The sequence below is a fragment of the Crinia signifera genome, chromosome 2 (assembly GCF_055691185.1).
Source record: "Crinia signifera chromosome 2, ASM5569118v1, whole genome shotgun sequence".
In the NCBI taxonomy this organism is placed as follows: domain Eukaryota; kingdom Metazoa; phylum Chordata; class Amphibia; order Anura; family Myobatrachidae; genus Crinia; species Crinia signifera.
In genome coordinates, this window is record NC_139218.1 from 8,476,193 (window position 1) to 8,491,078 (window position 14,886).

At 49.1% G+C, this 14,886-nt stretch overlaps 1 protein-coding gene across 1 annotated transcript in view; it reads left to right on the forward strand.

Annotated features, from left to right (window-relative positions):
* The window catches only part of SIDT1 (SID1 transmembrane family member 1), a 53,480-nt gene extending 38,988 nt beyond the window's left edge, over positions 1–14,492 (forward strand). The window contains exons 13-23 of the mRNA XM_083170647.1: positions 3,831–4,015; positions 4,263–4,380; positions 4,624–4,760; positions 6,550–6,658; positions 7,304–7,318; positions 7,582–7,658; positions 8,373–8,419; positions 9,507–9,612; positions 11,183–11,293; positions 11,740–11,853; positions 13,608–14,492. Coding sequence (XP_083026773.1) covers positions 3,831–4,015; positions 4,263–4,380; positions 4,624–4,760; positions 6,550–6,658; positions 7,304–7,318; positions 7,582–7,658; positions 8,373–8,419; positions 9,507–9,612; positions 11,183–11,293; positions 11,740–11,853; positions 13,608–13,670 — 1,082 coding nt within the window. The 3' untranslated portion in view covers positions 13,671–14,492. The remainder of the gene's footprint in view (positions 1–3,830; positions 4,016–4,262; positions 4,381–4,623; positions 4,761–6,549; positions 6,659–7,303; positions 7,319–7,581; positions 7,659–8,372; positions 8,420–9,506; positions 9,613–11,182; positions 11,294–11,739; positions 11,854–13,607) is intronic.
* Positions 14,493–14,886: the final 394 nt, after the last annotated feature.

A 14,886-nucleotide genomic window follows, 5' to 3' on the forward strand; every position in this document is an offset into this window, starting at 1 on the left:
TTAACCCCCTGACCATAACCCCCCCCCCCCCACATTCCGACCCTAACCCTCTCCTCTGGCATCCTAACTGCCACTGACCCTAACCCCCCCCCCCCGCATTCTGACCCTAACCCTCTCCTCTAGCATCCTAACCCCCTGACCATAACCCCCCCCCCCCCCTACACATTCCGACCCTAACCCTCTCCTCTAGCATCCTAACCGCCACTGACCCTAACCCCCCCCCCCCACATTCTGACCCTAACCCTCTCCTCTAGCATCCTATCCCCCTGACCCTAAACCCCCCCCCGCATTCTGACCCTAACCCTCTCCTCTAGCATCCTAACCCCCTGACCCTAAACCCCCCCCCCCCCGCATTCTGACCTATCCCTCTCCTCTAGCATCCTAACCGCCACTGACCCTAACCCCCCCCCACATTCCGACCCTAACCCTCTCCTCTAGCATCCTAACCCTCTGACCCTAACCCCCCCCCCCACATTCCGACCCTAACCCTCTCCTCTAGCATCCTAACCCCCTGACCCTAACCCCCCCCCCGCCTTCTGACCCTAACCCTCTCCTCTAGCATCCTAACCCCCTGACCCTAAACCCCCCCACATTCCGACCCTAACCCTCTCCTCTAGCATCTTAACCGCCACTGACCCTAACCCCCCCCCCCCACATTCCGACCCTAACCCTCTCCTCTAGCATCCTAACCGCCACTGACCCTAACCCCCCCCCCCGCATTCTGACCCTAACCCTCTCCTCTAGCATCCTAACCCCCTGACCCTAACCCCCCCCCCCCCACATTCCGACCCTAACCCTCTCCTCTAGCATCCTAACCGCCACTGACCCTAACCCCCCCCACATTCCGACCCTAACCCTATCCTCTAGCATCCTAACCGCCACTGACCCTAACCCCCCCCCCCCGCATTCTGACCCTAACCCTCTCCTTTAGCATCCTAACCCCCTGACCATAACCCCCCCCCACATTCCGACCCTAACCCTCTCCTCTAGCATCCTAACCGCCACTGACCCTAACCCCCCCCCCCCGCATTCTGACCCTAACCCGCTCCTCTAGCATCCTAACCCCCTGACCATAACCCCCCCCCCCCCACATTCCGACCCTAACCCTCTCCTCTAGCATCCTAACCTCCTGACCATAACCCCCCCCCCCACATTCCGACCCTAACCCTCTCCTCTAGCATCCTAACCCCCTGACCATAACCCCCCCCCCCACATTCCGACCCTAACCCTCTCCTCTAGCATCCTAACCGCCACTGACCCTAACCCCCCCCCGCATTCTGACCCTAACCCTCTCCTTTAGCATCCTAACCCCCTGACCATAACCCCCCCCCACATTCCGACCCTAACCCTCTCCTCTAGCATCCTAACCTCCTGACCATAACCCCCCCCCCACATTCCGACCCTAACCCTCTCCTCTAGCATCCTAACCCCCTGACCATAACCCCCCCCCCCACATTCCGACCCTAACCCTCTCCTCTAGCATCCTAACCTCCTGACCATAACCCCCCCCCCACATTCTGACCCTAACCCTCTCCTCTAGCATCCTAACCCCCTGACCATAACCCCCCCCCCCACATTCCGACCCTAACCCTCTCCTCTAGCATCCTAACCGCCACTGACCCTAACCCCCCCCCCACATTCCGACCCTAACCCTCTCCTCTAGCATCCTAACCCCCTGACCATAACCCCCCCCCCACATTCTGACCCTAACCCTCTCCTCTAGCATCCTAACCTCCTGACCATAACCCCCCCCCCACATTCCGACTCTAACCCTCTCCTCTAGCATCTTAACCGCCACTGACCCTAACCCCCCCCCCCCCCCCGCATTCTGACCCTAACCCTCTCCTCTAGCATCCTAACCCCCTGAACCTAACTTGCCCCCCACGCATTCTGGACCTAACCCTCTCCTCTAGCATCCTCCCCCCCCCCCCCCGCATTCTGACCCTAACCACCCCCACCCCCCCCCCCAGCATTCTAACCCCCCCCCTGCATTCTGACCCTAACCCTCTCCTCTAGCATCCTCCCCCCCCCCGCATTCTGACCCTAAACCCCCCCCCCCCCCTGCATTCTGACCCTAACCCTCTCCTCTAACATCTCACCCTTATAATATAGAGCCGTATTATTACAGTCAGGGAGCGTGTAAATCCCGAGCAGGCAGACATTGTACATGTATTGTGGACACATATAACTCACTATTACATGTAATATGACGGTTTGCTCAGGGACACTGTATATCCATGCTGACAGTAATTATGGGGTACTACGATCTCATTCTGTAACAGACCGAGTGGTTATCTGTGCATTAGGAATAAAATAACGGTACTTGTTTCCTAGCACGGCCACAATCACATTGATTTTGTGCCCTTAATAGTGGTATGCGATGGCCCCCGACGCGATGGACCCGATTTCCCATTGAAAAGCATTGAAAAGTTAAAAAATCGCGTCGGTCGCGTCGCATGCGGCTAAATAAGCATTAAATGGTCCCGACGCGATGCCCCCGATTTCCCATAGGGAACAATGTTAAATGGCTCAATTTACCCAAATCAACAGGGAACAATGTTAAATGGTCCAGAAAACCCCAAAAACACCCCAGAACAATGAAATGGCCCCCCAAAATTAGTTAACGCCACCCCACGATCAACAAGAACCCGAAGCGTGGTGAGCGCAGCGAGCCCGCCAGGGGCGGCGGTACGCGTCCTCCGACCTTTTCATACCCCCACTATCCACGTCGGCGTGGAGTTGAGAATAGAATAGTGTGGCGAGCGCAGCGAGCCACCGTGCCCGAAGCGTGGCGAGCGGACGCGGATACCTTCACAGGTAAACGCGTCCCCTCGCGGGCTTCACAGGTGTCCGCGTCGCCACGGACACCTGTGAAGCCCGCGAGGGGACGCGTATAACTGTGAAGGTATCCGCGTCCCCTCACGGGGCTCGCTGCGCTCACCAGGCTTCGGGCTCGGTGGCTCGCTGCGCTCGCCACACTATTCTATTCTCAACTCCACGCCGACGTGGATAGTGGGGGTATGAAAAGGTCGGAGGACGCGTACCGCCGCCCCTCGCGGGCTCGCTGCGCTCGCCACGCTTCGGGTTCACGTTGATCGTGGGGTGGCGTTAACTAATTTTGGGGGGCCATTTCACTGTTCTGGGGTGTTTTTGGGGGTTTCTGGACCATTTAACATTGTTCCCTGTTCATTTGGATAAATTGAGGCATTTAACATTGTTCCCTATGGGAAATCGGGGGCATCGCGTCGGGACCATCGCATGCGATTTTTTAGCACGCATGCGATGCGACCGATTAGATTTTTTTACCTGAGATGCCCCCGATTAGAATCGGTGTGGCCTGCTAGGAAACAAGTACCAAAATAACATGTTACCAAGGCTCGTTAGAGTTTTATTACAGTGTTTTTATATAAAAAGATGTAATAAGGTGCGATTTTTGGAGAACCACAAGTCCCAGCATGCGGGCATTAATGGACCCGCTTAGACTTGTAGTTCTACTGTGAAAACAATGTAAAAAAAAAAGTCTAGGTGTGCCCATTAATTCCACGCATGCTGGGACTTCTGGTTCTCCAAGTCCCAGCATGCGGGGGAGGCCATCTGGGACTTGTAGTTCTACTGGGAAAACCAGTGACGTCTGGGGTGGTCCCCACTCCCCCATCCACCCCATCCAGGGCTGACCAGCCACGGTAGCCATCCGCACACTGAAAAATGACCAGAAATCGCAAGTGATTTCTGTCTCAAAAGTTGCACCCTATTACATCTCGCCCCACCGGCATGTTTAACCCTCTGGTGCCGTTACTTGGTTGCGTAGCGTTAGGTCTGGAGACAATGAGATTCTCAGTCACCGGTAATAGTCTGGCATAAATGTGATTCATTCTCTTTCCTCGTATTCAGCGCGTTTAACAACATCCTGAGTAACATGGGACACGTGCTGCTGGGATTCCTCTTCCTTCTCATCGTCCTGCGCCGGGATCTCCTGCACCGCAGCCTGTTGGAGGCCAATGACGTCTATGCGCTGGTGCGTACAAGAGACTGTACACCATCCGACCGCTGTACTGTATATGTGAATGATGCTACATGAGTTTTACAGTGTTTTAGTGCTGGTTTTAGTCTTCCATGTATTTTACCCCAATGTTTTTATATCCAGCCGGCAGAATGTATTGATGCTGCCTGTTGGATATGACACAGAACTGCTCAGTTACAGCAAAGCAGATCTGTGTCGTGTATACAGGGACTTTATGCGGGACCTTATTTTCCTCTCACAGGAATACGGAATCCCCAAACATTTTGGTCTTTTCTACACGATGGGAATCGCTCTGACCATGGAGGGTGTACTCAGCGCTTGTTACCATGTCTGCCCTAACTACTCCAACTTCCAGTTTGGTAAGTGCCGGCAGCCGCCTACTCACTCATTGTTATGTGGATACGGATACACAGACATCTGTAACTCCTGCGTTCCACACTCCTATATGAGTCACATGTCAGAAGAGAGCGGTCGGACCAGACCAGCACAATGGCTGCTCCCAGTAGGCCGTCTGGGATAATAGAACATGTACTTGCTGTACAACCAGTATGGCTCCATACAGACTCCCTCTGGTATCTGATATACATCTATCTCCTTCCCAGATACGTCCTTCATGTACATGATTGCCGGTCTGTGCATGCTGAAACTGTACCAGACGCGCCACCCAGATATCAACGCCAGCGCGTATGCGGCTTACGCCTCTTTTGCGCTGGTCATTTTCCTGGCAGTTCTCGGAGTGGTATGTAAACTTCTTATTGGGCCACGGGAACGGTGATGCCACCCAACATGATGTAACCAGGACTTATTATAGTGTGTATTATTCTCTGCCCCCCTCTAACATCACCCTGGTACAGACAGGGCAAAGACTCTCGCTGGGGATATGTAAATGAGCCCCATCACGTTGTAGTGATCGCTATAGGAATTATGCCCACTAAGTGCAGCACCTGTAGCACCACGCTGCCAGCACGTCTGTAATCCAGCAGCCATGTACCAATCACAGAGACTAATATTTGGCTCTACTTGTAAGACTGACTGTAATGCGATTTGCATTGACGGACCAACGCCTTTGGCATTTAAGAAATGGTTTTTACATTTAAAGGGATTTTCTGCTGTTGGAGAATCCCCCCTAGTTAGAGAACACCCCCTCACATATCCATGTAGGCCCCCTTTTCCTCCCGCTCTCCCAAACTTTCATAGTTACCTGCAGGCGGCTTCTATATATAATGAATATATTCATGTATAGTCAGCCGGATCAGAATTGCTTATTGACCGAGGGGTAAAAGCTGGGATGGTACTTACAGAATTACACTATAAATCACATTAAGAGGATTGTGTGCAGTCCTGCTGCAGTGTATCGTCCACACCCCCCACACCACCCACACGTGCCTGATGCAGGTAAACCAATAAACGCGACGCTCGGAATACAATACTGCTATCCATGGGGGTACACAAGCAATCCTTTCTGCACCGTTACCTCCTTATCCCTGGTCAAAACATCCACTTAATCCATAACAGCTGAGCCATAGGCGAGATTCCATGCTCCCTGATATTATTAGGATTTGAGGGAAGCTCCGAGTGTCTGGTGTCAGAAATGGCAAGGCGATTTTGTGTAACAATTTCCTCAGTAATCTGACGAGTGCAAGGTGTACTCATTACATACACCAAGAAAACACATTTAGCATAGTATTGCATTGTATTCTGTTCATTATAATGTATTCTCCGCCCAAACATTTCCCTATTTCAGACACATTGTAATGTATTCTCTGAACTAACATTTCCCTGTTCCAGACACGTTGTAATGTATCCTCCGACCATACATTTCCCTGTTCTTGACTGTACATTATAATTTATTCTTCAACCAAGCATTTCCCTATTCTAGACTGTACATTATAATGTATTTTCCGACCAAACATTTCCCTGTTCCAGGCTGTACATTATAATGTATTCTCCGACCAAACATTTCCCCATTATAGACTGTACATTATAATGTATCCTCCGACCAAACATTTTCCCTGTCCAGACTGTACATTATAATGTATTCTCCGATCCAAACATTTCCCTGTGCCAGGCTGTACATTATAATGTATTCTCCGACCAAACATTTCACTGTTCCAGGCTGTACATTATAATGTTTTCTCCGACCAAACATTTCCCCATTATAGACTGTTCATTATAATGTATCCTTCAACAAAACATTCCCCGTTCCAGACTGTACATTATAATGTATTCTCCGATCCAAACATTTCCCTGTTCTAGGCTGTACATTATAATGTTTTCTCCGACCAAACATTTCCCTGTTCCAGGCTGTACATTATAATGTATTCTCCGACCAAACATTTCCCTGTTCCAGGCTGTACATTATAATGTTTTCTCCGACCAAACATTTCCCCATTATAGACTGTTCATTATAATGTATCCTCCAACAAAACATTTCCCCGTTCCAGACTGTACATTATAACCAGCTCTGGTAACATCATTTACAGGTTCATACTATGATATTCTCCTCTGTCGTCCTCTTTCTCTTCCAGGTTTTCGGGAAGGACAATTGGTGGTTCTGGGTGATCTTCTCCATCATCCACGTAGGGGGGTCCCTGGCTCTCAGCACGCACATCTACTACATGGGACGTTTCAAGATCGGTGAGACGGGGGCAGATAGTGTCTCGCAACACAACTCACATCTCACATTTCCATAAAAAATAGGATTAGACGTAGGAAATAAGGTCACGGGAAAGGTGCAGGTTGCTCACCCCATAGAGGCTTCATCAGGAAGTTACGGATCTTCATCCTCATATCTCCATATTGGTGTCAGGCATGGCTGCTCGGTACATTGGGCCAGATGCACTAAGCTTCAAAAGTAATAAAATGGAGAGTGATAAACAGCCAGCCAATCAGCTCCTGCCATGTCACAGAGTGTGTTTGAATAATGCCAGGCAGGAGCTGATTGGCTGGCTGTTTATCACTCTCCATTTTATCACTTTTGATGCTTAGTGCATCTGGACCATTATATGGATATTAGAAGTCACCAAGGAGTAATGTGACCATATAACGCAACAAGGCTGTAGGGTGGTGATGGTCACGTAACTGAGACTTCTTATATTCATATAATTTACAGTAAAGATGGAATAATTCAAGAACTCCTGGATTATAAGCGATGACATCATAAATAACGGTTTATACATACAGAGATCACACATGATAAAAGCTTAGTGGCCTCAGTGACGCCATATTGTGCACTCTCCTTACTCCTGTCTGTCTCTTTTCTCCTCTGCCGTCTTGTTCCAGATGTCTCCAATGCAGGTAATACCACTTCCACCCTGTGTGCTCTCCTGGGGGTTCAGGGATTTCGGGGAACGTCTCAGTCTTTCCACCGGGAATCTATACTTCAGTACAATTATTTTCCCAACCAAGATGTATTAGATAGTTGCCCCTGCATCGCACCTAGTGCGCCATACGGGGGCGCTGTCCTATAGAGAATGCGGGTCACCGGGTGGTCGGTCAGGGGGCTGTGGACCCATGTGTGTGCTTTCTGTGCATTATCTGACCCCCTCCTCTCTATACAGACTTCGGGATATTCCGGCGAATCTTCCAGATCCTCTATACAGACTGTATACAGCAGTGCAGCCGGCCCATGTACATGGTGAGCAGCGGCTTCGCTCTGTTACCGGAGACGTACATCAGCAAGAAATGTGGCCATTATTGTGTACCTAATTATTATTGTGCTAATAGAATGACTTACAGTCAGCGTCATAGCGGGCACACTCTTATATTACAGGTAAACTAGATCCGAGAATCCCACCTTATGTAATATCCCATAATAACACAAGTTCTGCTCACTTTGGGGTCTATGTGCTAAGCCTCGTAGAGAGATAAGGGGCATAACCATGACTGGTAAATGGCTGCACCGTTAAATATCCAAATTCGGCCAGCATACCGCACGGCCGCCTAACTTGCAATGCCTAAAGTGTCATCCAATCAACTAAAAACGTACATGTTACAGGCTTTGTTTAAAAAATGACAGCTCAGAGCTGATTGGATGTACTTTATCTCTCTCCAAATCTTAGTACATAGACTCCTTGGTTTCTTGTGTTCCATATGTTTATATTTGTAGGTATTTTCCCCCACTCTGAACTAGTTGAACCAACCGGTCCCCTTAGAGAGGGGGTAAGGTGGGTAACTCACTAAGTACACAGAGAGGGGTCTCTGGGGGTAACACGCTAACCATGTGACACGGTGCGAGCCTCATATATATATATATATATATATACTGTATATATATATATATATATATGCCACGTGACCAGCATTAGAGGTGTCTGTGCTTTATCTGACTCTCCTCGTCTTCTCTCCTCAGGACAGGATGATCTTGTTAATCGTGGGGAACGTGGTCAATCTCTTCTTGTGAGTATGGGACACAGTGAGACTGCAGAATACATCCACAATATACAGTATCCCCATATAATCACTTATAGCAGCTAGTCCTTCTGACGTCTCTGGTTTAGCAGCGGTCACCTATTGTACAGTAGGGTGTTCCAGGGCAACCTTGTTTTATATACTGTACTAGGACATGATCGGACCACTAGGACGTGATCTCACCACTAGGACATGATCTCACCACTAGGACATGATCCTACCACTAGAACATGATCTCACTGCTAGGACATGATCTCACCACTAGGACATGATTTCACTGCTAGGACATGATCCTACCACTAGAACATGATCTCACTGCTAGGACATGATCTCACCACTAGGACATGATCTCACCACTAGGACATGATCTCACCACTAGAACATGATCTCACCACTAGAACGTGATCTCACTGCTAGGACATGATCCCACCACTAGAACATGATCTCACTGCTAGGACATGATCTCACCACTAGGACATGATCTCACCACTAGGACATGATCTCACCACTAGGATATTATCTCACCGCTAGGACATGATCCCACCACTAGGACATGATCCTGCCACTGTTATATTATCTCACCACTAGGACAGGATCTCACCACTAGGACATGATCTCACCACTAGGACAGGATCTCACCACTAGGACAGGATCTCACCACTAGGACAGGATATTGCTCTGAGTAACCTTACATATGCATGTACGCTCGGGGGGAAGTGGGTGGGCAGCTGACATCGGGTGATGTCAGCCGCCCGTCCCCCGCATGTCCGTCATGGCCTCGTTAGCACGAATGCTGGGTGTTCCCATATTGCGGACCTGAATAAGGGTGATGACTATTCCTCAGATACCGGGCAGCTGCCTGCAGACCTCGGCTGTTCAGTCATTTATGGACAGTTGCTGAATCCTCCGTAGTATGTAATATTCCAGGGAGATCTCACTCAGGAACTCAGTGGAAGTTTTGTGTCGGGCCGGCCTTCCCCAAGGTCCATGGTCTTATACAGTAGTTTTGTGAACCTTAGGAGCTTTGTCACCAGTCCGTCTTTTTATTACCGCTCCCTTTCTCCTGATCTCTCAGTGCCATCTTTGGGCTGGTTTACCGCCCTCGGGACTTCGCCTCCTACTTGCTGGGGATCTTCATCTGTAACCTGCTCCTGTACCTGGCCTTCTACATCATCATGAAGGTAACTTTTATACGTATTGTCTGCCAGCTTTATACATACATATGGAAAGGTTCCCAGACCTGATCCTAGCTTATATTGTCAGATAGTCCCTAACATCAGGCTACAACAACATGGAAGACAGCAGCAAATGTCAAGAGTTCAGTGAAACACAAGGAAATATAAATTGTAATCTCCCCGGTTATTCCAGGTCCCAGAGTGCTCCAAGGGTTCAGCCCTGAGCGCCAATCCCACCATAACACCACATACAGGAGTTATATAAAGCAGGAGTCTTCCCTGTGACTCAGTATGATAACTTGGAGACCAATGAGGACGAGCCCTGATAATGCCACGCCCCCATACACAGGACCGACAAGTCGGATCTGATTTCCCTATAACTCTCCGCCAATTCCCTGTGGGTCTCACGTCGGATTTTGCACTTGATATGCCATAAAGGAGAATAGGTCGTAGGGTCGACTGCATGAAAGTCAACATACATCAGGTTGACCACTGATGGTCGACAGGACTTAGCCATGTTGACCTATTTTAGGTGTTGACCTAAGGTCGACGTCAGAAGGTCGGCACAAGCATTAGGTCGACAATGGGAAGGTCGACAGTCAAAAGGTCGATATGAGTTTCCCCCCATTTTTATTTCCCAAATGTCGACATAGTTGACATGGACACCGTCACATCGGGCACAGGGGCATCACTATTATATTCTCCCACCATGCTGTAGTGGATGGTGGGGTATGAAATACCACCCGTCGGAGCATGTTGGCTAAAAAAAAAAAAAAAGGTGAAAAACTCACGTCAACCTTTTTGACTGTCCACCTACCTAATGCTATTCCCGATAAAATGACTCCCGGGGAGCTGCCGGGAGAGATGAAGGGAAATCGGATGTGATACATCGCGGGCGATGTTCCACTGATGGTCCGATTGTGATTCTGTGGGAATCCGATGAAAACACCTGTGTATGGGCCCCTTTAGTTATATAGATTGTAAGCTTGCGAGCAGGGCCCTTCTACCTCTACGTCTGTCTGTAACTATTTGTCTTATCACTGTTGATTCCAATTGTAAAGCGCAACGGAATCTGCTGCTATATAAGAAACTGTAAATAAATAATAAACGATAGAAAATTCATCTAGACGGAGCCAGCCTCAGCCTGCCCACCAGCGCGACATATCCATAGCGCTGACAGGGGGCGTGGTCGGTGGATGGGGCCGAGAATGGCGCTCTAATGAGATCAGCTCCATCATTACCACCTTACACCGCAAATCTCCACCAGGATCTATATGTTCAGTTCAGAATAAAGTTAGCCTTTAAATACACATAAGGGGGAGATGTACCAACCAATCAGCTCCTTACTATCTTTTTGAAATGCAGCTGTGTAACATGACAGGAGGTGATTGGATGATACTCTCTCTCTATCTCTCTCTCTCCATTTTGACACATATCCCCATAATGAACTTTTCCCTTTACAGTCGCTTTCCGTGTGACTATTGTGCTGGGACCAGTGGAGCTGGAACGCTCTGTTAGTGCGGTGAATCTGATTGGACAACACTCTGCTCTCACATTCTTCTGTTGTATTTTGCAGCTCCGCAGCTCGGAGAAGATCCAGCCGCTTCCGCTGTTCTGCATCGTTGCCACCGCCGGCGTCTGGGCTTCTGCATTATACTTCTTCTTCCAAACCCTGAGCAGCTGGGAGGTGAGACTGACCCATGGGGGCCTGCATTCCTGTCGCCCCCTGCTGACCGGCAGCTTGCGGTACTTGGGGGCTGATTCAGGCCTGCATGCACAGGTCTGAATTCGGCCCCTATCCGATGTTGGGCCATGTGCGCAAGGTTATTTTGGTAATGTGCATTGTGCAGGGCCTGGCTGCGAGTGCCTTCGGCAAATTGTGTCCTTGTCAAGGAGCTCGCAGCCTGATTGACAGGCGGGAGGAGTACTGGGGTGGAACCTCAAAAACATTGGGCATGCTCATAGAAACGCCGGGAGTGAACGTGCTAGGGGCAGGCACATAACGCCGGCGCCCGGCGGGACGGCGTTAACCTGCTCGCTGGCCTCCGAACACACACAGCCCAGCAAGCAGGTCTGAATTGGGCCCTTTGCACAGACTCACAAGCTCTTGTCACTGTGTTTATGTACTTGTAGGAGACCCCGGCCCAGTCGCGGGAGAAGAACCGGGAGTGCATCGTCATGCATTTCTTCGATGACCATGATATCTGGCACTTTCTTTCCTCAACTGCCATGTTCTTCTCGTTCCTGGTGAGTGCGTCCGGCCACGGAGGCTGCACGTGGCCTGGTCTGTCCAGGAACAGAGCCGGAAACCTAATACATAGTATATGGTGGTGCCAGAAAGCTCCGACCTGGCCCTTCAAAGCTTTTTGTGGTCCCACCTTCCACGGACATTGGTCAGGGCATAGGACTTGGTCTGTGAACCTGTAGTTATAGAAGGCCCTCACATACAGGACGTGACCCTCAGATGACGGCTGCTGCACCCACTGGGACGCGGGGTGTCAGTGTACAGACAGGGGGGCTGATTATGTGTATCGGGGATGTACTGCTATACTTCCAGCTGTAGTCCCAGCGGACGCACAATGATCCCCCTCTATCCGGCAACCGATGGACATCACTGATTTGTTATAGAGACAATATAGGATAATGGACTTTATTGTCAGTTTTCGCCCATATGCCGCCGCCTCCTTTGCAGGGCGAATTCCCCCCCACACGGCTGCGAATGGATGTTTGGCATTAATTGAATCGAACGATGTGGAAGGTACATGCAAAACTAAGACATTCTCAGGTGCCTGAGCTTTGCGTGTATTCTTAAGGGAAAATGGCGGCCGCTGACATCCAGTGATGCCAGCTGCCCGCCCCCGGCAATCCACATCACTGGATGATTACCATGGGAACGGCCATGAAGCGTTTCCATGGGTGTGACTACTTGCTGCCACCCCACACCCCCTTCGCGCACTGGTGGGTGCGAGTTGTAAAACATTGCGCACCCATGTGACTTTGCACGGGTGTGCATGAACCAACATAACCTCCAATATGTAGGACGGAGGCTGTAATGACAATGGGAAGGATGGGGCTACGGCTCCAGGCCTCCACAACAATAGGCCCATCATCATGACAGCATGATAGTGACCAGCTCACCATAAGTCACAGCTATTAACTTTGTGTTGCTAGTTTGCAAAAATGTGTGTTATTATGGAGTAACTAGAGTTTGTGACAGCAACAAAAAATTGTCGCTATCACTTTAAGAAGCGCTATCCTGCTCAGGAAATTATTATTCACACAAATTCAATATAAATCAATCACATTTATTAAAAAACATATAATTCATATTAGAATACAGTTTTCAAAGTGCACAATGAATAGACAATCAGACAAGACAAACAACATAAAACATACCGGTATAATCTAAAAAAAACATTATACTGGCTGATGGTAGTAAAATAATAGAATGAATGAGGCTTTGAGTTATTATAATGGAGTACATTGGGGGCGGGCTGTAGTGCAGGGGGTGTACACACTGTCTACACCCATGCAGCATTGGCTACACCTACATGTGACTGGCCACACCCACATGATGTTGACCAAACTCACACATCATTGGTCACACGCACTCGGAACTGGCCATTCCCACACGGTACTGGTCACACCCACATGAAACTGGCCACACCTACAAAAGAATGGTCATACCCACATAGCACTGGCCACAGCGACACAATTCTGGTCACGCCCACATGTACAAGGTCACGCCCAAGCAGCACTGGTCACACCCACATAGCACTAGACATACCCACATGTGGAAGGTCACACCCACGCAGCACTGGTCACAGCCACACAACACTGTCCATACCCACATGTAATGGTCACGCCCATGCAGCACTGATCACACCCACATGGTACTGCTCACAACACCTGTCTTTCTCACTATAGGCCCTTGATCATTTCCTTGGGCCATGGTAATGTGTGCATTTTCCTGCATTAAACCCCTGCACATTTCTCCTCAGGTCCTTCTCACCCTGGACGACGACCTGGATGATGTTCGCAGAGACAAGATCCCGGTCTTCTAATGAGAATAAGCCGGCAACGTTCAACATCTCCAACTATTGCAACAGGTGCCGTCGGTATCTGGTTACGCCCATGCCCCGGGCAGGGGATGATATGGCAGATTACCTTCCTTTGCCAAGGGAACAGCGCAGGAGCAACAGCCTGAGGGAATGTTCTGTCTGACTTTCAGGAGGAACTAAGTGCTGCCTATACAGTCTGGAGCCAGCCGGGTCTAGTGCCACCTACCTGCAAGACTAAGTCATTGCGCTGAAACGCAGGTGCAATGGAAGCCAACATCCTCAATGATGCCAGTCCCCATTAATTAGACATTGTCACTCTGTATAAAGGCTTTCATGGCGGCACAGTCCAGTTACTACTGGGAGACAGTGTTGGTGCCAGATGAATGGACACCCCGGTATTTGCCGTGGCTAAATCAGTGTCTTTACACATTTTATATTTAATTGTTAATCGCAAAACATTTTTAAAGAACAATCTCCCAAGAAAGTTGATGCTTAAACTGCACTTATGTCCACCGTGCGCCATCCTGCATTTATCCCTCAGTGCCACATCGCTGCTCATGTTTGTAGCATTCGTCATTGATTTTAGGATTTTATTTATTTTAATGTGATTTGCACTTATTTTATTTATATGAAACCTCAACACGCCCCAGTTTACCTGCGGGCGGCCAAGAAGATGTGAATGTTGGACTACTTGTGAACACGTTCCCTGGACTAAGACACATAAAGTAGTCTGGAACAGCACTTTTATGAACCCCTAACATAGTCCCACATAATTATTATTACCATGCTTGTGGTGGAAGGACAGTAAATGCATCCAGAATGGTATCATTGACTTGTTTCCGTCATTAATGCTGCGATGTAAAGTAACGCATGAGGCAGAGACCCAGTGGCCCCTTTCTAGTACCAGCACTGTCCTGTTCTGGTAACTGCATACAACTTCATAATGAAATTCTCATGTAACAGGAGTAAAATCTCCTGTAAGCCGTATACGTATATACGATGACACAAATTTCCTTTGTATTCCATAGCTACTGGGCATGCCAAAGATTCCTGTGCAATCCATAGATACTAAGCATTCTAATAATCCCTGTGCATTCCATAGATACTGGGCATTCTAAAGTTCCTTGTGTATTCCATAAATACTGGGCATTCTATAGAACTTAAGCATTCTATAGCTATTGGACATTCTAAAAGGTCCCTGTGCTTTCCATAGATACAG